The 27,239-nt window shown below is 39.2% G+C and overlaps 1 protein-coding gene across 1 annotated transcript; it reads right to left on the bottom strand.

Annotated features, from left to right (window-relative positions):
* Positions 1-571: 571 nt before the first annotated feature.
* LOC112325636 (uncharacterized) lies at positions 572-7,588 on the bottom strand. The gene is given in 4 exon segments (XM_052448710.1): positions 572-4,016; positions 4,242-4,531; positions 4,676-6,195; positions 6,277-7,588. Coding segments are annotated over 4 exon segments (6,567 nt in total).
* Between the last annotated feature and the right edge of the window lie 19,651 nt (positions 7,589-27,239).

Here is a 27,239-nt window from a genome sequence, read left to right as displayed (position 1 = left end):
TTATTTCAGAACGTGAAAGGAATAACAAAGATGGCCTTTCCTCATTTCAAGCGCGAGCAGTTATGATCAATAAACTTTGACCTCATCTAGCATGATGGTTTGGTCTTTGCAAAGATGCATTTCATGAGTCATGAGTAACAAGTTCACTACATACCATTTTTCATACATTTAAAAACACATGATTCAAGAGTAATGGGGTAAGGGTGTTTATTCATTTCTCTTTTTTTTTTTTTTTTTTATAATTTAGTCACCTCAATGATATAGTTGCTTGATTCACTTGTCATTTTACAAGTAGAATGTTAAAAATATATGGTTTTTGGATAAACATCAAATTATTTTCGGAATCAAAATGCAAGATCAAATTTTTTTTAAAAAAAACTCCAATAGGGGAATGGATTTTGGTAAAAGAGATCAATTAAGTCTATGAGATCATGCGAGATTGTAAGGGTATATTTTTTTGGGTTTTTTTTTTTTTTTTTTTTTTTTTTTTTTGCAGGCACCTTTTATGAAAAATATGCAAAGAGAAATCATTGGCCCAATCTTATTTATTGATTTGATAAAGACTTATACATCATGGATAATATTTCTTTACAGAATCGGAGTTCACAGGCCTAACTACGTCTTCCCCATCCATTCTTGTTAGCATCAATGCCCCTCCTGAAAATGCCTTCTTCACTATATAGGGTCCTTCGTAATTGGGTGCCCATTTACTGCGATCTTCTCCTGGTAGTGACAGAATTTTTCTCAATACTAAATCTCCTTCTTTGAACTCTCTTGGCCGAACTTTTCGGTCATATGCCTTGGTCATCCTTCTTTGATACAACTGGTGGTGACAAATTGCTGCTAACCTTCTCTCGCTGATCATATTTAGCTGCTCATATCGTATCTTGACCCACTCAGTCTCCTCGAGTCCAGATTCCATGAGGACTCTTAAAGATGGAATTTCTACTTCCAATGGTACCACTGCCTCCATTCCATATACTAAAGAGTATGGTGTAGCCCCGGTCGAGGTCCTTACTGCTATTCGATACGCATGGAAAGCATAAGGAAGCCAGTCATGCCAATCTTTGTAAGTAATCACCATTTTCTGAACAATCTTCTTTATATTTTTATTAGCAGCTTCTACGGCGCCGTTCATCTTAGGTCTGTAAGGGGACGAGTTGGAATGCTTGATCTTCCACTTTGTACATAGCTCTGCTATCATCTTTCCATTGAAGTTTTGAGCATTATCAGTCACCACTCTCTCGGGTACACCGTATCTACAGATTAGATCCTTCTCAATGAACCGTTTGACCACTTTCTGAGTCACATGGGCATATGAGCAGGCCTCTACCCACTTGGTAAAGTAATCAATCGCTACAAGGATAAAACGATGTCCGTTACTGGCTTTTGGATTAATAGGCCCAATCACATCTATTCCCCATATTGCAAAGGGCCAAGGAGACACCATGTTAAATAAAGGTGCAGGGGGCGCATTGATTTTGTCACTATACACTTGACATTTATGGCACCTTCGGACAAAATTTATGCAATCTTTCTCCATGGTCAGCCAAAAGTAACCTGCTCTTTGCAACTGCCTAGCCATCATGTGTCCGTTTGCGTGGGTAGCACAAATTCCACCATGTACTTCTTGTAGGGCCTTGTTAGCTTCCAGATCACCCAGACATCTCAGGAAAGTCCCATCAAATGACCTTTTATACAAAATCTCTCCATCTATGTAGTATTCCATAGCCATTCTTCTCAAGGTCCTTTTATCTGTCTTCGAGGCTCCCGACGGGTACTCTTGATGTTGAATGAATCTTTTTATATCCATGTACCATGGGTCTTTATCCGTTTCTTCTTCTATTGAACAACAATGAGAGGGAGAATTTCTGATCTCGATGTTTACAGGCTGAATTTTGGCACCACAATCAATTACAGCCATAGAAGCTAAGGTAGCTAACGCATCGGCAAACTGATTTTTGTCTCTTCCCAAATGAGTAAATTCTATTTCATCAAAGCTTTCAGCCAATTTGGAGAGGTATTCCTGGTATGGTCTTAATTTTTCATCCCTTGTCTGCCATTCACCTTTTACCTGACAGATTATTAGCATTGAGTCTCCATATACTTTTAACTTCCCTACCTTCATCTCTAACGCAGCTTCCAATCCGTGGATGCAAGCTTCATACTCAGCTGTGTTGTTTGTACAACTAAAGTGCAGCTTTACCGAGATAGGATATTGCTTTCCTTCTGGGGAAATTATCACAGCACCTGCCCCGTTGCCCGATACATTTACTGCGCCGTCAAAATACATGGCCCACCAACCACTCTTCTCTTCCTTCTCCATTACTAGCACATCTTCATCAGGAAAGTCGAAGTTCAATGGCTCATAATCCTCAATAGCATTATCGGCTAAATGATCAGCAATTGCGCTTCCTTTTACTGATTTTCTTGTCATGTAGATGATGTCATACTCAGCCAGCAGTACTTGCCATCTAGCTATTCTACTCGACATGTATGGCTTTTCAAAGATATGCTTCAGTGGGTCCATTCTTGAGATCAACCAGGTAGTGTAGTATAACATATATTGTCGCAACCTCTTCGCACTCCACACTAGACTACAACATAACTTCTCTACCATACTGTAACGGGACTCACACTCGGTGAACTTTTTACTCAAATAGTAGATGGCTTGCTCCTTCCTTCCTGATTCATTCTGTTGCCCTAACACACAACCCATAGCTGATTCGGTCACAGTTAAATACAGGATGAGTGGCCTTCCGTGCACGGGCGGTACCAACAATGGTGGTTTTTGTAAGTACTGCTTGATCTTATCAAAAGCTTTTTGGCAATTTTCATCCCATGTTCCAGGATTCTTCTTTCGGAGTAATCAAAAAATTGGTTCACAGGTGACTGTAAGTTGTGAGATAAAACGGGCAATATAGTTTAAGCGCCCTAAAAAGCCTCGAACTTCTCTTTCAGTCTTTGGAGCGGGCATGTCTTGTATGGCTTTTACTTTGTCGGGGTCCACTTCTATGCCTTTATTACTTACCACAAATCCTAGTAATTTGCCTGATTTCACCCCGAATGTACACTTTGCAGGATTCAATTTCAACTGATATTTTCTCAACCTCTCGAACAATTTCCTCAGAGCTGGGATGTGGCTTTCTTCATCTTTGGACTTTGCGATCATGTCATCCACGTAGACCTCAATTTCCTTGTGCATCATATCATGAAAAAGTGCTATCATTGCCCTTTGGTATGTTGCTCCAGCATTCTTTAATCCGAATGGCATCACCTTATAACAGTAAGTTCCCCATGGGGTGATAAATGTCGTCTTTCTCTTATCTGCTTCAGCCATTTTAATCTGATTATAACCGGAGAAACCATCCATGAAAGAGTAAGTGGAACTCTTAGCAGCATTGTCCACCAACACGTCTATATGAGGTAACGGGAAGTCATCCTTCGGGCTTGCTCTATTCAAATCTCGAAAATCCACGCACACCCTGATTTTGTTGTCCTTCTTGGGAACCGCCACAATGTTAGACACCCATTCAGAATATTCTACTACTTCCAAGAAACCTGCATCCCACTGTCTTGTTATCTCTTCTTTTACCTTGAGCAATACATCAGGTCTTGTCCTTCTTAGCTTTTGTTTGACTGACCGGCAGCCCTCAATCAAAGGTAACCTATGCACTACTATTTCAGTATCCAAACCGGGCATGTCAGCGTATGACCAGGCAAAAATATCCACATACTCCCGCAAAAGGGTGACCAACTCACTCCTCATATCTGTAGTGATCAACATCCCTATTTTCAACTCCTTTTTGTTGTGCTCGGTACTTACATTTATTAATTCTAATTCCTCTCTTGCAGGCTCCCATGCATGTTCAGATTGTTTTATAAGCTTCTTGAACTCCTCAATGTCCTCTTCACCATCTTCCTCATCCATTGAAGTTATAGTTTTATCAAAATTAGGCCAATTATTCTCAATGCAATGGGTTTGTGAGTTTATCGTTGTCCCGCTTTCAGATTCCCTGAAAGCGGAAAGTGCCTTTGTTATGAGTGCATAATGGAAAAGGTGAAACTAGAAGGCATGATGAAGGGAAAAACAAAGCATGATCTCATTAAAACTTGAAATGATAGAAGGGCTCAAAACAAAATCTTGTTACCAATATCTTGAGCCACGATTATTGGCAACGCAAATTTATTCAAATAAAATGCAGCAAAACAAGAAAAGCAAGCAATCAACAAATGTTTACTTTTTAAAGATAATTGGGACTTCTTGAATTTCCCAATTGTTCAACTCTTCCCCTTCAGCTAATCTTCTCACAAACTCAGGTAGACCATCCTCTAGAGCACTCACAGTCAGTTGGGGTAGTTCTTCATAGGGGCTCTCTTCATCTTCCAAACCTCTTTGGGGTTCTTGTTTGTTGATCTCTTCCAGATAGTGGATGGTAGCACCGTTAAATTCTTTGCTCATCCTCTCAATTTCACCTCCAGCATTGATCACTTGTGCAGGTCGTGGGAATGTTATGTGGATTGGAGGGATCTAGATTCGGCCCTCATTAGGCTCCCTTCCTTCGATTTGAGCCATTCTCCTTTCTCTTTTAAACTCGGTCGCTCTCTTGAAATCTTCCTTTCTAGGTTTAAAACCTAAACCGAACCTCTGATCGGCGCATCTCATCTTTATTACGTTGATCCGTTCGGGCATTCCTGTGATAGGGTCATACTGGAATGGCAGTCCGTGCTTCAGAAAATATTTAGCAGCCATCCTTGCAGCCTCAGAAACCTCTGGTTTCCTTCGCAATGTATTCTCAGGTACCCATTCAGCATTTACTACCTCAAATGCATGTAGGTTTCCGTCCTTACTCTCTTCAGCCTCTATATAAGGAATCGACACGTTTCTCACCATGGTTAAAGCTTCTTCAACCCTTACTGTCACCAGGTTCCCATTGATGATAAATTTAACCCGTTGGTGTAATGAAGATGCAACGGCTCGTGCTGCATGAATCCAAGGTCTTCCTAACAACATGCTGTATGTGGGATGAATATCCATCACTTGTAAAGTAACTTGGAACGGCTGGGGGCCAATCACAAGCTCAACATCAATATTTCCCATAATCGGCCTTGGCGAACCATCATATGCTCTAGCTGTCATGGTACTTGGCTTCATATGAGAGGCATCAACTGGCATTTTATCGAGCACATGCCTTGGCAACACATTCAAAGCGGAACCATTGTCTATCAGCACTTTGGCGATCACACAATCCTTGCATTTCACAGTGATATATAATGGCTTATTGTGACCAATTCCTTCATGATCTAGTTCATCATCTGTGAAGTAGAGATAGTTAGTGGCTTGAATCCTTCCCACCAAATGTTCTATAGAATCTTGTGTGATATCTTGAGGAACATATGCTTCGTTAAGGACCTTCTGGAGAGTGTTCCTATGCAACTCTGAACTCAAAACTAACGACAATAGAGAGATCCTGGCGGGGGTCTTTTTCAATTGGTCCACCACACTATATTCACTGTGCTTCATTAGCTTCAGGAACTCGTTAGCCTCCTCATCGCTCACTGGTTTGTTGACTTCATCCATCTTGGCCAACTCCACCACATTCTTTCCTTTTGCCCTCCTTTGGTCTTCTAGCTCTTCAGGAGTATAGTACCTTCCACTTCGGGTTAAACCCCCAACTTCAGCATGAAAAGTAGGAACTGGTCTCGTGGTATGGAAAGAATAACCATAATTATAAGGTATGGCATTATAATTTCCACTAATTGTGCTTGTAGGTCTAGCCAAAATCATTCTTGGGGGTCCTCCCTCTGTTGGTTGATATCTACAGACTTCAATTTTCTTGTCAAAGCCAGTCATGGTTCCTACTAGGTTTTCTTCAGGCACCCCTATCCTCAACACTCCCAATGTCATCATGTCTTCTACTTTCATCCGAAACTCTTTACAAGAGTTTACATGGTGTCCCATATGCTGATGATACTCACAATATTCACCCTTATGCTCTGCGGCTTGCTTTTTGATGGGTGTTTGAAGGTACCCAGTTTGCTCCAACATTTTGTACAATCTCTCCATTGACAACTTTAAGACATTAGTACCCCTCTCTTCTTCTTCCAAAGCATTCACCCCTCCACTTCCAGAAGCATGGTGCGGTAGCGGGTTAGATTTTACGTTCGGAAAATCATCAAAGGAAATCCAACCCGCTTTGATGAGTTAGAGGATTCTCTTTTTGAAAGCCAAACAACCATCAATATTATGGCCGGTGACACCAGCATGGTACTCACATTTCTGGTCTGGTCGGTACCATTGAGGAAAAGGTGGTTGCAAGGGTGTTAAAGGAACAGGTGTTACTTGGCCAATGCTGAGCAATCTTTGATACATCTCACTAAGAGGTATGGGAAGTGGGGGCAGTTCTTCTTGGTTTGCAGGGAAGTTTCTGCGTGGGTGAAATGTGTTACTTTGGTGGTACAGGATATTTTGGGTAGTTGTTTGGTTTTTTTGATAAGGCGAAGTGAAATTTATGTTGGAGGTGGGAGGAATGGTCATGAGTGGCCTGAAATTGTGCTTTCTTCCCTTACCTTCACCTTCGACGTTGTGGACGTCAGCCTCCTTTTTGCGTCCAACAAAACCCTTTTTTTCACTTGGGTCTGTGATCCTACCCATTCGAATGGCTTGTTCGATTCGTTCAGCTATAACAACCAAATCAGAGAAGCTTTGTGCAGCACTTCCCACCAAGTACTCAAAGTATGGAGCTTTGAAGGTGTTGGAAAATAAACCGATCATTTCCTTCTCCAATAGTGGCGGATTAACCTGTGCTGCCGTTTCGCGCCACCTTTGTGCATACTCCCTTACAGATTCCTTATGACCTTTTTCCAACGAATGCAAGCTTGATCTATCAGGGGCTATGTCCATATTGAATTTGTATTGCCTAATAAAGGCATCAACTAGGTCTTTCCATCCCCTTATCTTGGTGTTGTCCAAACGCATGTACCAAGTGAGAGCGATATCGCTCAAACTATCCTGGAAGAAGTGGATCAACAACTTCTCATCTTGTACCACTTCAGCCATCTTATTGCAGTATGACTTAAGGTGGGTTATTGGACATTGAGTTCCAGTGTATTTGATGAATTCTGGCACCCTAAACTTCTTAGGAATGACTACGTTAGGTACCAAACACATCTCGGCGGCTTTCACCGGGTCATACAAATGATTTCCCTCAACTGCCCTCACCCTCTCCTCTAGGGCAGTCAACTTCTCCAAACCTTCAGCTCCTATCATTTTGTCCTTGTGAGACCCCTCCAAGGTTAACTCATCAACATGAGGAATCCCCATCGGGTATATAGGCTGAGCTGGGAAATGCGTAGCATATTGGGGCTCATGCGAAGATCCACTTGCCCCCATGTTTGGTAGATTGAAGAACGTCGGAGGCGTCGGTGGTATCTGAGCGGTAAATGCTGGTTGGGAGGATGTCCCTTCTCCTGACTTAGATCTCAAGGCTTTTTCGAGTAAGCTAGTAAGCCTAGCGACATCTTCCTTCAGACCGTTCAACTCCTTCTGATATTGGGCATCCAACTGAGTTCTTTCTTCATTTTCCATTTTTTTTCGCAACCGTGTGTTATGAGTGTGTTTTAATGGGGGACCTATATTTCACCTGATGTGCAGCATTATGACAGTTCATAAGTGTATGTTTAAAAAATGCATGAATGTGAATGAAACATATTGGGCATGGATTATTTCGCGGGAGGGTGACATAATAAACCGTTATTCGTTGGATGTGTGGTCAGATCTATATCTGATACTTATTGCAATGCCGAGAGGAGATCTATTTAACCTTTTACCATCTGAGCTTTCAGCCTTGTATACACATTTTGAATAATAAATAAAGGTCTCTGCCTTTTTTATTTAACCCATAAAAACTTTCATTACAACAAATGATTCATCTTAATCTATTACAGGGGGAAAGGCACTGCCTCTATTTGCTATAGCTTTTAGAAACATATCGGTGTTATTCATGCTCCTTTGATATTTCGCGATGTCCCCTCCAACTTGACGAGCCTCCACTCTTAGCCAATGAGCCTCGGCCGCAGCTCTGTCAATTTGCTCTTGAAATTCCCTTATTCTTTCAGTATGGATCAAGTTGTTTCTGGATAGAGAATTATTAGCGGTATCTAATATTTGAATGTGACTCTCCATCATTTTCTGACTTTCTAGCAATTGTTCGGTCTTTGCTTCTCCCTTTGCCAACTTTGTCCTCAATGCTTTTGCTTCAATTTTAACACTATTGAGTTCAGTTCTCACATTCTGGGTGGCTTTGACTACCTTCTTAGTTTTAACCAACTCCAATTCAACATCTTTTAACTGGCTCTTGAGTTCTTTTATATCTGTTAAACGCTTGCTTGACACAACTTGAGTTTTGACGGCCAATTCCTCCCAATAATGGGCCTTCTCCACCTGAAGCGTCTTCTCCTCATTGATGACTTTTAGGGATTCCAAGTCGTTCATTGCTTTCATCCGATCTCGACCCAACGAGTCCCTTTCTTCCTCAGCCAATTTCCTCATAGCTTTTTCTTCGGCTAATTTATGCTCTAATGATAGTCTCAAGTCTTCCTTCGTTTTAAGCTCGGCTTGCAATCGTTTTACTTGCTCTCTTAGTTCTTCTTCACAACTCACCCTCTTTCTTCGGGTGCCCACGGATTCTGAAATTTCTACCATGTCGGAGACTCTTCTGTCACGCCATTCGGGATACCTTTCACTAACTGTGGGATTCCTTGATCCATTCTCCTTCTTTATCAACAACAAAGAGTTCCAATCCTGTTTAATGCTTTCTAACATTTCCATGGCGGCCCCTTTATAGACCCCGGTAAATTGAGCTATGTCAATTGTCCTAGGAACACTTTGTATGCCCCCAAGCTGCCTTGCAACTAAAGCAGGTGCGTAACTGACGTATCCCGTTACTCCAATTAATGGTACCCAAGGCTTTTCTCCACAACTCATCAAGCTTGTCATATTCCTCATCCAAGGAGTTTTCCAATTAAAAATGCTTAATGGAAGCCTTTGCAATTTTACTCTCCAATCATCCTCCGAAAAGCTCTCCCATTCTTTTGATACAAGCAATTCGAGTGGCTTTTGGTCAAACCACCAGAAATTATTGAATATTGGCGTCTCTGTTTCTATATGACTTAACAACCAGATGAATAGTAAAGAGACACAACATCTCATGGAACCTTTACCCGTTTTCTTGCAATGACTAAGAGATAGGAAGGTTTCAGCCAAAATTGCAGCACACGGGTTGATCTTTGTCTTTTCATATTCCACAAACAAATTAGCAGCTTCCAAACTGATAATTCCCGTAGTAGAGGGACATAGAACTAAACCAAATATTCCCAAAGCCAATATTCTATGTTTCTCTAATTTAGCACCCGGGTTAGTTTTTTTAGCAATCAACAACTCCTCTAGTTGTTTCCATCTAAGACCCCCAGAGTTATCTTTCTCTCTATATGGTATTAGTTGAGGAATCCCTAGCAGTTTGGCAAGCTCATCCATGGTGTCGTCAATTCTCTGGCGGAAGTACACTTTGTAGGCATCTTCAGGGAATTCAGTCAACACACTATACTCTTCAATGGTAGGTGTCATGTCGACATTTCGGAAAGTAAAACAACGGTAATCAGGATCCCAAAAATGTATCATGGCTTTTATAGCTGATGGCAAAACTAGCACCTTCAAAAGGTGCAAAATCCTCCCATATTTCATAGCAAATTCTACTTCATCTATCTGATACTTAGTGAGTGAAAACAATCGGCTAGTGTCATTTATTATGCACCTAACATCTTTGAGTAGCGGTGTCCCACTGGTATTTGGTCTAGGGCAGTTGATTGTGCATCAAAAGTATCATTAAGTCTCTTATTTTACATATGTATTTATTGTTTTTATTTGGGTTTTTTATAATAATTGATGTGTTTTTTAGTAATGAAGTTTCTTTTAATGTTTCGATAGGTTTTTGGAGCTTAAATGAATTATTTCAGAAAATTCAACGTCGGAATTCGGAACAAAGAATTGAAGAGAAATTTAGTTGAAGATTGAAGAAAATCTTGGTTCAAATAAGTGCTCCAAATTTGCCCCAAAAATCAATTCTATTCCAATTCTAGAAAAGAATATCATATGATCTATTTCAAGCCCAAACTTGCCTTATGTTGTGTGCAAACTTCAACCATCAAACACTCAAGGTTTTAATGTCAATCTTAGCCCAAATAATAGATACATTTGTATCCTTATTTGATGCTTAAATTCAGCCCCAAATCAGCCCCAAATCAGCCTCCAAATCAGCCCAAGCACAATCCATGATCTTACATGTCCACACAACAAATAACATTTGATTTATTTTGGATAATTCATTGATCCAAGAGGGCAAGCACATGGATGGAAAGCTGGAGGGGACATTGTCATATTATTTTGGGTCAAAAAGAAGAAAGAGACAGCTCACAAAGGAGGAAGAAAAACGTGCACCAAAGTGTTCTCCAAGCTGGCCTGATTTGATTTTCCAGAACACCTTTCGGTGTTTTGCCCATAACTTTTGACTCAGATGTCCAAATGATCTGTTCTTTAATGATCTGGAAATATAGCAGAATGGCCTATAAATATGTCTCTAATAGCCATCTTCAAAGGAGGCTTCTAAGAGGGTCGAATTGCTGTCCAAAGTTAGAGTCAGATTTGTGTCCGAATTTTTACTGCAATTGTGTTGTGTTCTTCTTTATAGATTTCGGTTCTTTAGATTGTAAAAATTATTATTTCAGTTTGATTTAAGTTATTTCATATTTATTAAAGTGTTATTACATATAATCATGGTTGGCTAATCTCCTTCTTGGATCCAAATCAAGGATGATGGTGGTTGAGGTGAGTTCTTTAAGATATGAATGAATCTTAATGTCTATCTTTTCATTTTCTTCATGAATGTTTATTATTGCAAAGAAATTTTAGAAATCATTTAGGTAATGTTATAATCTTGAATTTTTATGCACAAACCTTAGTTTTGGTATAGAGATTGCTTGATTCAATGTCTTACTTAATATGAAAGTACTTGTTCATTCTTAAGCAATAATCAATCTTCATCTTTTTAAACTTCATTGTAATATCTTCCGATCTAATATCACCATCGTTGATATTAGGTTGAGTTATCTTATATATGTTGAAGGAATCACCAATACATCACCATTAAAATTGATTTGGACTAAGACTTACTTTTTCTTGTCATTTAAAATCTATTTACACTTTTTCATCTTTGAAAACAAATTCATCAATTATTTTCAACCAAGTTATTGTTAATTTAATTTCTCTTGAGTTTTTTTTTGTTACCTAGCTTAATTTCCAGATCTAGCTCTCTGTGGATATGACCTCGATCTTACCGAGTTAATTGCTACATTGTACACTCGTGCACTTGCGAGTTAAAACAAGCCGAACATAAAAAGCGGTCAAGCAATTTTGGCGCCGTTGCCGGGGAGCTAGCAAGCAAAGGTAACAAATTTCTATTTGATTATTGGAAAACGAAAAAAAATATATAAAAATAAAAAATCAAATGGCTGGTTTTACCGCCTAAAAAAAAAAAATTGACCTCAACTTTTTGGATATTGGACTGTGGACTAGACTATTAATTGTTGGATTTTGGTTGGTTCAACCATTTTTCTTTTATTGTCTATTCTAATTAGTTTTTAATATTTATTGTTTATATTATAAGGCTGGTTTTACCGCCTCTTGTTTATTTTATTTTATTTTGCTGTTATTATTTTTCTTATATTTATTGTCTGAAGTGCTTGGCCGGTATTACCGCCTTTTTATTCATGCTTGTTATAATTATCTTTTAATGTTTATTGTTGTTAATATTGCTTATTAGTTGGAGAATTTCTTAATTTGTTGTATTTTTATTTTTGAGCTATTACTTTATCTTTTACGTTTCATTTACTTTTATTTGCAATCTTCTTTTTCTTTTTCTTTTTCTTTGTTTTTCCTTTCCTTTCGTATTCATATAATTGTTATATTATTATTATTTTTTATCATGGCTAATGTTGAAGATGTAGAGGGTGAAGGGAGTGTTCAAGGTAATGGACCTCCACAATTCAATGATCAACCTAATTTTCGAACTCTTAGAGAGTATCTTCACCCGGCTAGACAAAGTACACCTTCGTGTATTATCTTACCTCTTAACCAACAAGCTTTCAATTTGAAACCGGGCATGATTCAACTTCTTCCCACATTTCACGGTATGGATTCTGAAAATCCATACATACACATTAAGGACTTTGAAGAGGTATGTAATACTTTTATTGATAGAACATGCACCGAGGAAACTATTCGTCTTAAATTGTTCCCATTCTCTCTAAAGGATAAAGCCAAGCTTTGGCTAAACTCCTTGCGTCCTAGGTCTATAGGTACATGGAGAGAAATGCAAGCTGAATTTTTGAAAAAATATTTCCCCACTCATAGGACGGCAGCCTTACAACGTCAAATGATGAATTTTTCTTGTAGTCCAAATGAGTCATTTCACCAAGCTTGGGAAAGGTTCAAAGACTTGTTAAATGCATGCCCCCACCATGGTTTTGAGATGTGGAGGTTAGTGAGTTTCTTCTACGACTCTCTTACCGCAGATTTTAAAAAGCTAGTGTCAACCATGTGTAATGGTGAGTTTTATGACAAAGAACCAAGTGAGGCCTTTGATTTCTTTGATCAATTGGCTGAAAACACAAAACAATGGGAGACTTCTCTCCCACTTCATGTTGAGTCTAGAAACACCATTTCTCATTCAAGTGGGAAGTTCCAATTGAAAGAGACTGATGACCTCAATGCTAGATTAGCCTCATTGGCTAGGAAAGTAGAGTCTCTTGAGATTAAAAAAGTGCATGTCATGAGTGAACAACAAGAGGAAAGTTGTGTTGTTTGTGAGAGCAAAGGGCATAGGACAACTGAGTGTCCTACCATTCCAGCCTTCAAGGAAGTGCTATATGGCCAAACTTCTGATTCAAGTAATGTTAGAAAGCCATTTTCAAACCAAGTAGGCAATCCCTACTCTGAGACTTACAATCCTGGATGGAGGAACCACCCAAATTTTGGATGGAGAAATGAGGGCTCTTCAGTACCCCAAACATTTCAACCTCCACCCCAACCATTTCATGCTCCCACACATAACACATACCAACCACCTCATAAGAGATCCCTAGAGGATACTCTTCAACAATTCATGCAAACACAAGGAGGAATCAACAACCAAGCTTACAAATTTCAAGACCAGACCAATAGGACCTTAGATGACATTCGAAGTCAACTAACCAAGTTGACTCAATCACTAAGCATTCAAGAGAAGGGAAAGATTCCAGCTCAACCAATGCCAAATCCTAGAGGTCAGGTACACATGAGTGAATCCTCATCTAGTGAACCTTCAAACCATGAACAAGTCCAAGCCATCACTACCCTTAGAAGTGGAAAGATTGTTGACAAAGCTATAGGTTTTGAGATTCCTAGAGGTATTGAGGAGGAGAAATCTAAGGAAAGTGAAGAGGGAATCAAAACACAAGTGACAAATGAGAGCTTGAGTAACAAAGAAGGTGAGATAAATGAGAAAGAGATGAGTGAGAAAGGAGATGATTCAAGAAAAATTGGAGTCAAAGTGAGTGATTTAGAATTTGTTCCTAGAGCACCATTTCCACAAAGGTTAGGGAAACCTAAACATGATCTTATGAACTCAGAAATCTATGAATTGTTCAAACAAGTGAAAGTCAACATTCCACTCCTTGATGCAATTAAACAAGTCCCATCTTATGCAAAGTTCCTCAAGGACTTATGCACAGTCAAAAGGAGATTGAATGTGAAAGAAAGAGCCTTTCTAACTGAACATGCTAGTGCCATCATCCAGTTTAAGACCCCTCCCAAATACAAAGATCCTGGTTGTCCTACCATTTCATGTATTATTGGAAGTCATAAGATAGATCAAGCTTTGTTGGATTTAGGAGCAAGTGTGAATTTAATACCCTACACTGTTTACGAACAGTTAGGTCTAGGAGAAATCAAGCCTACTCGAATCACCCTTCAATTAGCTGATAGGTCAATCAAGATTCCCAGGGGTATTGTTGAGGATGTGTTGGTCCAAGTAGATAAATTCTACTTTCCTGTTGATTTTGTAGTGTTAGACACCGCACCAATTCAAGGTTCTAATGCTCTCATCCCAGTCATCTTAGGTAGACCTTTCATAGCTACATCCAATGCTTTAATTAACTGTAGGAATGGGGTGATGAAATTGTCTTTTGGGAATATGACTGTGGAGATGAACATATTCAATGTCTCCAAATAAATTGGTGAACATGAGGACATTAGAGAGGTAGATTTGATCCAAACAGTTTGTCAAGAACACTTTGAGAGAGAGTGGATCAAGGATCCATTGGAGAGAACTTTAATTCATGATGAAAGATTTTGTTCTTTGGAATGTGTTGATGAGGAAGTAAGAGAACTTGAGACTTATCTAGATCCAATGCCTATTATGTCAATAGGTCAATGGACCCCATCGTTTGAGCCTTTGATTTCACCCCAAGTGAAAGCTGAGGCATCTCTTGTCCAACCTTATAAACCAGAAAGGAAGTCTTTACCGAGTGATCTTAAGTATGCATTTCTAGGGGAAGATGAATCATATCCTATTGTGATTTCATCAAAACTTAGCATAGAGCAGGAACAAGAACTTTTGAGAGTGGTGAGAAAACACAAAAAAGCAATTGGGTGGACTATTACTGACTTGAAAGGAATTAGCCCTCTTTTATGTACACATCGAATCTATCTTGAAGAAGAGGCTAAAACTGTGAGGCAAATGCAAAGACGATTGAACCCAAACATGAAGGAAGTAGTAAGATGTGAAGTGCTTAAGCTACTTGATGCGGGTATCATTTACCCCATTGCAAACTCAAAATGGGTTAGTCCAACCCAAGTTGTCCCAAAAAAATCTGGAGTCACGGTAGTGAAAAATGTAAATAATGAGCTAGTACCAACTAGAATCCAAACTGGATGGCATATGTGCATTGATTATCGTAAGTTGAACATGGTGACTAGGAAGGACCATTTTCTGCTTGCATTTTTAGACCAAGTGCTTGAAAGAGTAGCCGGAAGAGCTTTCTATTGTTTTCTTGATGGATACTCAGGTTACAACCAAATTGAGGTTTCTTTAGAAGACCAAGAAAAAACCACTTTCACTTGTCCTTTTGGTACCTATGCTTATAGAAGAATGCCTTTTGGCTTGTGTAATGCACCAGCCACTTTTCAAAGGTGTATGATGAGTATCTTTAGTGACATGGTGGAAATTTTTTTGGAAGTTTTCATGGATGATTTTTCAGTTTATGGGGATTCTTATGAGTTGTGTCTAATGCATTTAGAAAAAGTTCTTGAAAGGTGTGAAGAGAGCAATCTTGTACTCAATTGGGAGAAGTGTCATTTTATGGTGACACATGGCATTGTCTTAGGTCACATTGTCTCTTTAAAAGGGATAGAGGTAGATAAGTCAAAGGTTGAAGTCATTCAAAAATTACCTACCCCTAGGACTGTGAAAGATGTGAGATCCTTTTTAGGACACGCTGGTTTTTACCGAAGATTCATTCATTCTTTTAGTACCATTGCCAAACCATTGTGTAACTTGTTGTCACAAGATGTTCAATTTGATTGGACATCAAAATGTCAAGAAGCTTTTGAAAAGCTTAAAGGGTTGTTGACCACTGCACCAATCATGCAAGCTCCTGATTGGTCTTTACCATTTGAACTGATGTGTGATGCTAGTGATTTTGCGGTAGGGGCTGTTTTAGGACAAAGAAAAGATAAGAAGCCTCATGTCATTTATTATGCTAGCAAGACTTTGAATGATGCTCAATTGAATTACACTACAACTGAAAAAGAACTTTTAGCTGTAGTATTTGCATTGGACAAGTTTAGGTCTTATCTGGTTGGATCTCTTGTTATTGTTTTCACTGATCATGCAGCATTGAAATACTTGCTCACAAAACAAGATGCCAAGCCACGTTTGATTCGATGGATCCTCTTACTCCAAGAGTTTAACCTTGAAATTCGAGATAAAAAGGGAGTAGAGAATGTAGTGGCTGATCATTTGTCCCGTCTTTCAAGCTATGAGACCACAATTGATGAATCTCCAATAAATGAATTCTTTGCTGATGAAAATTTATTTTGTGCAGGTATTGTTTCCTACATTGGCTCTCCATGGTATGCTGACATAGCAAATTACCTAGCCACAAGTCAGATTCCTTCTCATTGGTCTAAACTTGACAAACAAAAATTCTTGCGCAACGTGCGTACCTTTTTTTGGGATGACCCCTACCTATTTAAATACTGCCCTGACCAAATTGTTAGGCGGTGCATCCCTGATCATGAAATTCCAAGTGTAATTAATTTTTGTCATGCATTAGCCTGTGGTGGGCATTTCTCTTCCAAGAAAACCACTGCCAAGATCTTGCAGTGTGGTTTTTATTGGCCCACCATGTTCAAAGATGTCCATGCCTTCTGTGTTGCATGTGATCGATGCCAACGACTAGGTAACCTCAATAGGCGTAACATGATGCCCCTAAACCCCATTTTTGTTTTGGAAATATTTGATTGTTGGGGGATTGATTTCATGGGACCTTTTCCAAGTTCATTTGGTTACCAATTCATCCTTGTAGCTGTTAATTATGTGTCTAAATGGGTGGAGGCCATTGCATCTCGAACCAATGACCATCGAGTTGTGGTCAAATTCTTGAAAGAAAATATTTTCTCTCGTTTTGGCATGCCCCGGGCTATGATTAGTGATGGGGGTAAGCATTTTTGTAACAAGCCTGTTGGGATTTTGATGAGAAAATATGGTGTAATTCACAAGGTCAGTACCCCCTATCATCCACAAACTAGTGGCCAAGCTGAGTTGGCAAATAGGGAGATCAAGAACATTTTAGAGAAAACAGTCAATCCAAACCGTAAAGATTGGTCCCTAAGACTAGTTGATGCTTTGTGGGCATATCGCACTGCTTACAAGACCTCTTTAGGAATGTCTCCTTATAGGCTAGTTTATGGAAAGCCTTGTCATCTCCCTGTTGAGATTGAGCACCGTGCATATTGGGCCATCAATTGGATGAATTAGAGGAGCTGAGAAATGATGCATTTGAAAATGCAAAAATTTCAAAACATAAGATGAAAGCTTTGCATGATAAACATATTTTTAGAAAATCCTTTCATGTTGGTCAAAAGGTTCTCTTGTATAATTCACGATTACATCTCTTTCCTGGGAAGTTGAGGACAAAATGGATTGGTCCATTTGTGATTAAATCCATATCTGAGCATGGTGCATTTGAGGTAGAAAATCCTAAGAATGGAAATGTTTTCAAAGTAAATGGTCATCGATTGAAACCTTATCTTGAAAACTTTGTGGCTGAAGTTGAGACATTGGATCTTGAAGATCCAATACCATTGTAGTATCAGAAGTCATGAGTTTTTATTTTTATTTTTTCATTTTTATTTTTATTTTATTTTCTCTTTCTTCCATCTCTTATATTTTCTTGTTCATGCATTAGGGACAATGCATTATTTTAAGTTGGGGGGTGTGAGGTTCTTTATTTTCAAAAAAAAAAAAAAAACATCAATGTTTTCTTTTAGTTGTGATATGCAGGTTAAAAAAAAAATCAAGCAAGAAGTCAGCTCATGTCCAATTCAATCAGACATTCATCCTTGAGAACAAAAGGGGAGTAACAGTTTTCTAATCTTTATACCTTTCTTCTCTTTCTTTTTTTTTCATTGATGATAATGTAAAACTTAATTTTAGATATTTGATTATGTTGAATGCGTGAGACCATGCTTGTTAGAAAAAAAAAATTTGCATTCGTACGTGAACGAGACTTGTTTAGGATCAACATTACATTTTTGGATTCATTATTGTGTTGAACATTGCATGCTTTAATTTGGGATGGACAATATCTTATAAAGCAAGATATAGCATACTTTTTTTTTTTAAGATTATTGAAGTACATCTTTCCTTGTAAAAGTTGTGTGAGTTGTGTGATTATGCATGAAAGATGAATGTGATGCTTTACTTGTGATTATCCCTTTTGATCTAGTCCTAAACAAGGTTTAAGTGAATAGAGTAATCATTATTACACAAATGTGTACAAAGTTCTATCTACTGCAATGTTTTGAGTTGCTTAGTAACTAGGGGTATTCATCACAAATGTTTATCTTTACGTCAAACGGCAGCTTGAAATATGAGTATGCAAAGCACTTTAAGTTTGTGACTTTGTGAGTAACCGGGTGCATTCATCACAAATGTTTGTATTCGCGTCAAAAGGGAAGTGACCACTTAAAGAAAAAGAATAAATAATATCTTCAAAAAAAAAAAGAAGAAAGAAAAAAAAAATACAAATATTTCTCTAGTTTGCTACCTTGTTTGTAGTAGTGAGAAGGGAAGATTACAAGTTGAGTTTTCGCGTGAATCAATTATGTTGGTTGCATGATAAATACGATTGAATTTGGAATTTTGTATGGATGTTTGATTTAGAGAATGTGAGTATGCTTATTTTTCTTTATTTGCTATTGTGTACACTAAATTAAAGATACCAATGTTTGCATGATAGGTCCTTTAAGTGTGATGAGTCGAGCCTAATTATGTTGTTATTATTCTTTTTATTTCAAAGGTTTTATGTTTTGTTTTGCTTGAGGACTAGCAAAATCTAAGTTGGGGGGTGTGATTGTGCATCAAAAGTATCATTAAGTCTCTTATTTTACATATGTATTTATTGTTTTTATTTGGGTTTTTTATAATAATTGATGTGCTTTTTAGTAATGAAGTTTCTTTTAATGTTTCGATAGGTTTTTGGAGCTTAAATGAATTATTTCATAAAATTCAACGTCGGAATTCGGAACAAAGAATTGAAGAGAAATTTAGTTGAAGATTGAAGAAAATCTTGGTTCAAATAAGTGCTCCAAATTTGCCCCAAAAATCAATTCTATTCCAATTCTAGAAAAGAATATCATATGATCTATTTCAAGCCCAAACTTGTCTTATGTTGTGTGCAAACTTCAACCATAAAACACTCAAGGTTTTAATGTCAATCTTAGCCCAAATAATAGATACATTTGTATCCTTATTTGATGCTTAAATTCAGCCCCAAATCAGCCTCCAAATCAGCCCAAGCACAATCCATGATCTTACATGTCCACACAACAAATAACATTTGATTTATTTTGGATAATTCATTGATCCAAGAGGGCAAGCACATGGATGGAAAGCTGGAGGGGACATTGTCATATTATTTTGGGTCAAAAAGAAGAAAGAGACAGCTCACAAAGGAGGAAGAAAAACGTGCACCAAAGTGTTCTCCAAGCTGGCCTGATTTGATTTTCCAGAACACCTTTCGGTGTTTTGCCCACAACTTTTGACTCAGATGTCCAAATGATCTGTTCTTTAATGATCTGGAAATATAGCAGAATGGCCTATAAATATGTCTCTAATAGCCATCTTCAAAGGAGGCTTCTAAGAGGGTCGAATTGCTGTCCAAAGTTAGAGTCAGATTTGTGTCCGAATTTTTACTGCAATTGTGTTGTGTTCTTCTTTATAGATTTCGGTTCTTTAGATTGTAAAACTTATTATTTCAGTTTGATTTAAGTTATTTCATATTTATTAAAGTGTTATTACATATAATCATGGTTGGCTAATCTCCTTCTTGGATCCAAATCAAGGATGATGGTGGTTGAGGTGAGTTCTTTAAGATATGAATGAATCTTAATGTCTATCTTTTCATTTTCTTCATGAATGTTTATTATTGCAAAGAAATTTTAGAAATCATTTAGGTAATGTTATAATCTTGAATTTTTATGCACAAACCTTAGTTTTGGTATAGAGATTGCTTGATTCAATGTCTTACTTAATATGAAAGTACTTGTTCATTCTTAAGCAATAATCAATCTTCATCTTTTTAAACTTCATTGTAATATCTTCCGATCTAATATCACCATCGTTGATATTAGGTTGAGTTATCTTATATATGTTGAAGGAATCACCAATACATCACCATTAAAATTGATTTGGACTAAGACTTACTTTTTCTTGTCATTTAAAATCTATTTACACTTTTTCATCTTTGAAAACAAATTCATCAATTATTTTCAACCAAGTTATTGTTAATTTAATTTCTCTTGAGTTTTTTTTTGTTACCTAGCTTAATTTCCAGATCTAGCTCTCTGTGGATATGACCTCGATCTTACCGAGTTAATTGCTACATTGTACACTCGTGCACTTGCGAGTTAAAACAAGCCGAACATAAAAAGCGGTCAAGCAGCAGTCTCCCTCGGTCATTTGCAAGGATTCAGATTCGAGTCCATACTCAACAGTGGTTACCTCTCGAATAACAGTCATTATGTCACCCGAAAGTCCTGTAATGAAAATGCTTAAATGTTATGCTTATCTTAGTGAAATTATACAGGGACCAACCTAAAGAATATGTTCTAGTCATTAAATGTATCTGGGTAGTTTGACTATCTAGTCTCAAAGGTCTTTCGCATGCTCAGTGATCGCCCTCGAAAGGTTGATATGAGGTTTACAAGCAGCGTGAAGATAGAGGCCCTGAGTAAAATCAGTTTGGCATATCAACCACTATCGAGCAAACAAATCATGCGAAAGTTGGATAGTTTCGTGAGCCTTACCCAGGCTAAAGCCATTGGGGTGCCGTTACTCCTCCACTTATCTTAAAGTTGGTACCACATGTATATATAAAAAAACGAACTTGAATGATGTTCATATTAACATATATGCGTGATAAATATGAATAATTATGCATGCTAAAACAGTAAAAAGAACAAAAATAATAAAAATAATAAAATAAAATAAAATAAAATAAAATAAAATACACAAGAATACATAATGAATAATAAAAAAAAACAAAAAAAAAACAAAAAAAACAAAAAAACTTGATAAACACCAACAACACAAAAAAAACATATTTAGCAATAAGAAAACAAAGCTTAGTCCTAGATTCCCCAGTGGAGTCGCCATTCTGTCGCACCCGACATCGCGGCGGCCCTAAAAATATTCTGAATTGTGGAAAAAGAACAGATTTCTGGCATCTTGTTCTTTTGGGGGAAAAGGTCTTGTTTGAGGAGTCGCCACCTAGTATTATGGTCACTAGGAACCCTAATTGGTCAACAGAGATTGGTTTACATTCTGATGATTTATTCACGATATTCCTGACTCTGGCGTCAGTGAATATTCGACTACGGATAATTCCAACTCTGGCGTTGGTAATTATTATGTAGCTATAAAATAAATTTAGATTAATATTTTTTTATTCCTAACTCTAACGCTAGTGAATAAACAAATAAACTAAATTCATTTTATTACGCATTCACATATTTTTCTATTTTTCTTATGTAGTTAAAAAAATAAATTAAATCAATGTTTTTATTCCTGACTCTGGCGTCAGTGAATAAATAAATAAATAAATAAATAAATTTATTTTTCATACATGCACATATATTTTTTCTTGCTAAATAAAATAAAATATAACGAATAAAAATAATATAAACTTAAACCAGTATTTTACTCCCGACTCTGGCGTTGGTGAATAAACCGGTAAATTTATATTATTTTTATTCATGCATACATATATTTTTCTATTTTTTTATTTCTCCTATTTTTTTATTTTTTTATTTTTTTCTATTTTTTTATTATTTTTGGGGCTGGGCCCAGCTCAACCCACATGGGCTGGGCTAAGCCCAGCCGGCCCAGCCTAGTCAATGGCCCAAGCCAGTGGCCCGACTGAGCTAATTAAGGTGCACGCGTGAAACAAATTCACGCGTGCAATGAGAGGTGATGCCTTAACAGTTGTTATTGTTTGTGCATTTCAAGGCAGTAAGTTATACACCTAATTATTTTTACAATTGCACAATTTCAAACAAGAATGAAAAGAGGATGAGAACGGCCTACCTGCTTCTGGAGATTGCGAGGAGGCTTGCGGCACAGTGATTTTGCTCTCGTCTGTGTATGACCTTCCCCTTTCTGTTTTCCTTTTGTTTCTGTGATGATGAAGGTCACGGCTTGCTGCTTGGGTTCTTCTTTTTTTTGTTTGCAGGGGGGCGATTGAAGACGATGATATTAGTGTTGGTTTTCTGGGTTTACTGCTTGTATTGGTCTCTGTTTTATGGGTTTCTGTCCTCTGTCTCTCCCAGTTTTTCTTTCGTTCCCAGTCTCTCCGTCTCTCTGTTTTGCCTTTTTTTTTTTTTCCTTCTGGTCGCCTTTGTTCAGCCTTTATAGAGCCAGCAGCAGCCTCGGTGGTGGTAACAGTTGCCCCCCACCCTAAATGCTCCGTAACCGACGCCTTCAATGAAGAAAACGTCCGTGTTAGCTGCCAACGGACGAAACGTCTCTGCCTTTAATGGCAGAGCCGTTGCAGAGTAAAGAGACGGTGAACAGTCGTTGCAAAACGACCCCGTTTTGCTGGCTGCAAATTTGGTCCTTGTAATTCTTTTAATTTTGCAATCAAACCCCTGGTTAAAATATAATTGGATCCTTACATTTCTGCGCCATTTTCAAGTTGGTCCTTGGATTTTAATTTTTGCAATTTAGACCCCAATTAAACCCCAAACTTTGATATTTCTTCGATTAAGTCCCTAATTGGATTAATTAAATTAATTTTCAAGCTTAATTAAGTCTCAAAACTTATCAATTCTCCAATTAAACCCTTAATTGGATTAATTAAATTAATTTCAAACTCAATTAAATCTCAAAACTTATCAATCATGTTGCCCTCAAACCAAATTTTAATTCATTCTTCATTTTACTTGTTTTTTAATCATCATTATTTTTTTTATCATCATTTTTTTTTTATCTTTTTTAGTAAATAAAATAATAATAATAATTAAAATAAAAATGGTCAAAATTTGGGTTATGACAATTATGATTAATAATAATTGTGGTCGCAATGCGATATGGATATGCGTTGATGATGGAATGAAACATGAGATATGTACAAGATGAGTTGTTGATAACTTGGGACCTCCCGGTATGAGGGAGACTCTGTCGAAATTTCGGTAGAAATTCCGTTGCAGTTAAAATAAATAAATAAATAAACTCATATTTTTACATACCAAATTGTAGGAAATAAATTTTAAATGCTTACAAAATCGTCAGGCGTTACAGTCTGTGTTTCGCCGATCAGTTCCCTGACACGTATGTGTTCAGCGTATCAGTTCGACGACGAGTCTGTGCATCAGCGAATCAGTTTGCTAATGAGGTTGTGTGGTGCATCGAATCAGTTCACTGAAGAGTCTCTGCTTCTAGGTATCAGTTCCCTGACGAGGTTGTGAAGTCTAGGATATCAGTTCGCTGACGAGTGTGTGCTTCAGCGAATCAGTTCGCTGACGCGGTTGTGCATCCCGGAATCAGTTCGCTGACGAGTATGTGCATCCCTGAAGCAATTTGCTGAGGAGTCTGTGCTTCACCGACCAGTTCCCTAACGAGTCAGTGCTTTGCCGATCAGTTCCTTGACGAGTATGTGCTTTAGGGAATTAGTTCGATGACGAGTCTCTACTTCAGCGAATCATTTCACTGATGAGGTTGTGTGGTGCATCAAATCTGTTCATTGACGAGTTTGTGCTTCAGCGAATCAGTCCCCTGACGTGGTTGTGTGGTACATTGCATCAGTTCGCTGACGGGTCTGTACTTCAATGAATCAGTTCCCTGATGAGGTTGTGAGGTCTAGGGAACGCGTCTATGCTTCAAAGAATCAGTTCGCTCATGAGTCTATGCTTCGCTTATCAGTTCCCTGACGAGTATTTGCATCACCGATTCAGTTCACTAAGGAGTATGTTCTTGGCCGAACAGTTCCCTGACGAGTCTGTGCTTCAGCGCATCAGTTCGATGACGAGAATGTGCTTCAGCGAATCAGTTTGGTGATGAGGTTGTGTGGAGTAGCGAAGTAGTTCGCCGACGAGTCTATGCTTCAACGTATCAATTGCCTAATGAGATTGTGAGGTCTAGGGAATCAGTTCGCTAATGAGTCTATGTTTCGCCGATTAGTTCCTTGACGAGTTTGTGCTTCAGCGAAGCAATTTGCTGACTAGGATGTGTGGTGCATCGAATCAGTTCGGTGACGAGTATGTTCTTCAGCGAATTAGTTCCCTGGAGGTTGTGTGGTCTAGGGAATCACTTTCTTGACGGGTCTATGCTTCAAAGAATCAGTTTGGTGATGAGGTTGTGTGGTGTAGGGAATCAGTTCGCTAACGAGTTTGTGCTTCAACACATCAGTTCCCTAATGAGTCTGTGCTTCAGCAAATCAGTTCGCTGACGAGCTTGTGTGGTGCATCAAAGTAGCTCGCTGACGATTCTGTGCTTCAGCGAATGAGTCCCCTGACAAGGTTATGAGTTCTAGGGAATTAGTTCGCTGACGAGTCTGTGCTTCAGGGAATCAGTTCCCTGATGAGGTTGTGTGGTGTAGGGAATCAGTTCGCTGACGAGCATGTCCATCACTGAATCAGTTTGCTGCGGAGTCTATGCTTCGCCGATCAATTCCCTGACGAGTCTGTGCTTCAGCGTATCAGTTCGATGACGAGTTTGTGCTTTAGCGAATCAATTCGCTGACGAGGATGTGTGGTGCATCGAATCAGTTCGCTGACGGGTCTGTGCTTCAAAGAATCAGTTCGCTGACGATGTTTTGTGGTGTAGTGAATCAGTTCGCTGACAAGTATGTGCATCCCTAAATCAGTTTGCTGAGGAATCTGTGCTTTGCCGATCAGTTTGCTGACGAGTCTGTTCTCCAGCGCATTAGTTGCCTGACGAGTCTATGCTTTAGCGAATCAATTTGCTGACGAGGTTGTGTGGTGCATCGAATCAGTTCGCTGACAAGTCTGTGCTTCAGCGAATTCGTTCCTTGACGAGGTTATGATGTCTAAGGAAGCAGTTCGCTGACCACTCTACACTTCAGCGAACCAGTTCGCTCAAAAGTCTATGCTTCAGCGTATTAGTTCCTTGATGAGGTTTTTAGGTCTAGGAAATCAGTTCACTAACGAGTCTTTGCTTTGCTTATCAATTCCCTAACGAGGTTGTGTGGTGTACGGAATCAGTTCGCTGACAGGTATGTGCATGCCGACTTAGTTCGCTGAGGATTCTATGCTTCACCGATCAGTTTGACGACGAGTTTGTGCTTCAGTGAATCAGTTGGCTGAAGAGGTTGTGTGGTGCATCATATTAGTTCGCTAACGAGTCTGTGCTTCAGCGAATCGGTTCCTTGACGAGTCTGTGCTTCAGCGAATCAGTTCCCTGACGAGTCTGTACTACACCGAATCAGTTCTCTGCCGAGGTTGTTTGGTGTAGGGAATTAGTTTGCCGACGAGTATATGCATCTCCGAATCAGTTCGTTAAGGAGTTTGTGCGTCGCCGAACAGTTCCCTGACGAGTCTGTGCTTCAGCGTATCAGTTCGATGACGAGTCTGTGCTTCAGCGTATCAGTTCGCTGACGAGGTTGTGTGATGTAAGGAATCAGTTCGCTGACAAGTTTGTGCATCTCTGAATCAGTTCACTAAGGAGTCTATGCTTCGTCGATCAGTTCGCTGACTGGTCTATGCTTCAGCGCATCAGTTTGATGACGAGTGTGAGCTTCAGCGAATCAGTTCGGTGATGAGGTTGTGTGGTGCATCGAATCAGTTCGCTTACGAGTCTGTGCTTCAGCGAATCAGTTCGCTAACGAGGTTGTGTGGTGTAGGGAATCAGTTCGATGACGAGTCTGTGCTTCAGCGTATCAGTTCGCTGACGAGGTTGTGTGGTGTAGGGAATCAGTTCGCTGATGAGTTTGTGCATCCCTGAATCAGTTCGCTGAGGAGTCTATGCTTCACCGATCAGTTCGCAGATGAGTCGGTGCTTTGGCCATCAGTTCCCTGACGAGTCTGTGCTTCAGGGAATCAGTTCGCTGACTGGTCTATGTTTTAGCGCATCAGTTCGATGACGAGTGTGTGCTTCAGCGAATCAGTTCGGTGACGAGGTTGTGTGGTGTATCGAATCAGTTCGCTTACGAGTGTGTGCTTCAGCGAATCAGTTCGCTGAAGAGTCTATGCTTCAGCGTATCAGTTCACTGACGAGGTTGTGTGGTGTAGGGAATCAGTTCGCTGACGAGTTTGTGCATCCCTGAATCAGTTCGCTGAGGAGTCTATGCTTCGCCGATCAGTTCGCAGACGAGTCGGTGCTTCGGCCATCAGTTCCCTAACGAGTCTGTGCTTCAAGAAATCAGTTCGCTGATGGGTCTATGCTTCAAAGAATCAGTTGGTTGATGAGGTTGTGTGGTGTAGGGAATCAATTCGCTCACGAGTTTGTGCTTCAGGGAATCAGTTCGCTGATGAGTCTGTGCTTCAGCGAATCAGTTCGCTGACGAGGTTGTGTGGTGCATCGAATTAATTCGCTTACGAGTCTGTGCTTCAGCGAGCCAGTTCACTGATGAGGTTGTGTAGTGCATCGAATCAGTTCGCTGAGAGTCTATACTTCGTTGATCCGTTCGCTGACAAGTTTGTGCTTCGCCGATCATTTCCCTAACGAGTCTGTGCTTCAGTTTATCGGTTCGATGACGACTCTGTGCTTCATCTATTCAGTTCGCTGATGAGATTATATGGTGCATCGAATTAGTTCCCTAACGAGTCTTTGCTTCAGCGAATTAGTTCCTTGACGAGGTTATGAGCTCTAGGGAATCAGTTTGCTGACGAGTCTGTGCTTGAGTGAATCAGTTTGCTCACAAGTCTGTAGTTCAGCCTATGAGTTCCCTGACGAGGTTGTGTGGTGTAGGGAATCAGTTCGCTGACGAGGTTGTGTGGTGCGGCGAAGCAGGTCGCCAACGAGTTTGTGCCTCAGCAAATCAGTTTGCTGACGAGGTTGGGTGGTGCATCGAATCAGTTCGCTGACAAGTCTGTGCTTCAGCGTATCAGTTCCTTGATGAGGTTGTGAGGTCTAAGGAATCAGTTCGCTGACGAGTCTGTGCTCCAGCGAATCAGTTCGTTGACGAGGTTATGTGGTGTAGGGAATCAATTCGCTGACAAGTATATGCATCCCTAAATCAATTCGCTGAAGAGTCTGGCTTCACCGATTAGTTCTGTGACGAGTTTGTGCTTCAGCGCATCAGTTTGATGGCGAGTCTGTGCTTCAACGTATCTGTTCCCTGACTAGGTTGTGAGGTCTAGGGAATCTGTTCGCTAATGAGTATGTCCTTTAGCGTATCAGTTCCCT

The sequence above is a fragment of the Populus trichocarpa genome, chromosome 17, assembly GCF_000002775.5.
Source record: "Populus trichocarpa isolate Nisqually-1 chromosome 17, P.trichocarpa_v4.1, whole genome shotgun sequence".
Taxonomy (NCBI): Eukaryota; Viridiplantae; Streptophyta; class Magnoliopsida; order Malpighiales; family Salicaceae; genus Populus; species Populus trichocarpa.
This window is presented reverse-complemented; position numbering and strand designations above follow the sequence as displayed.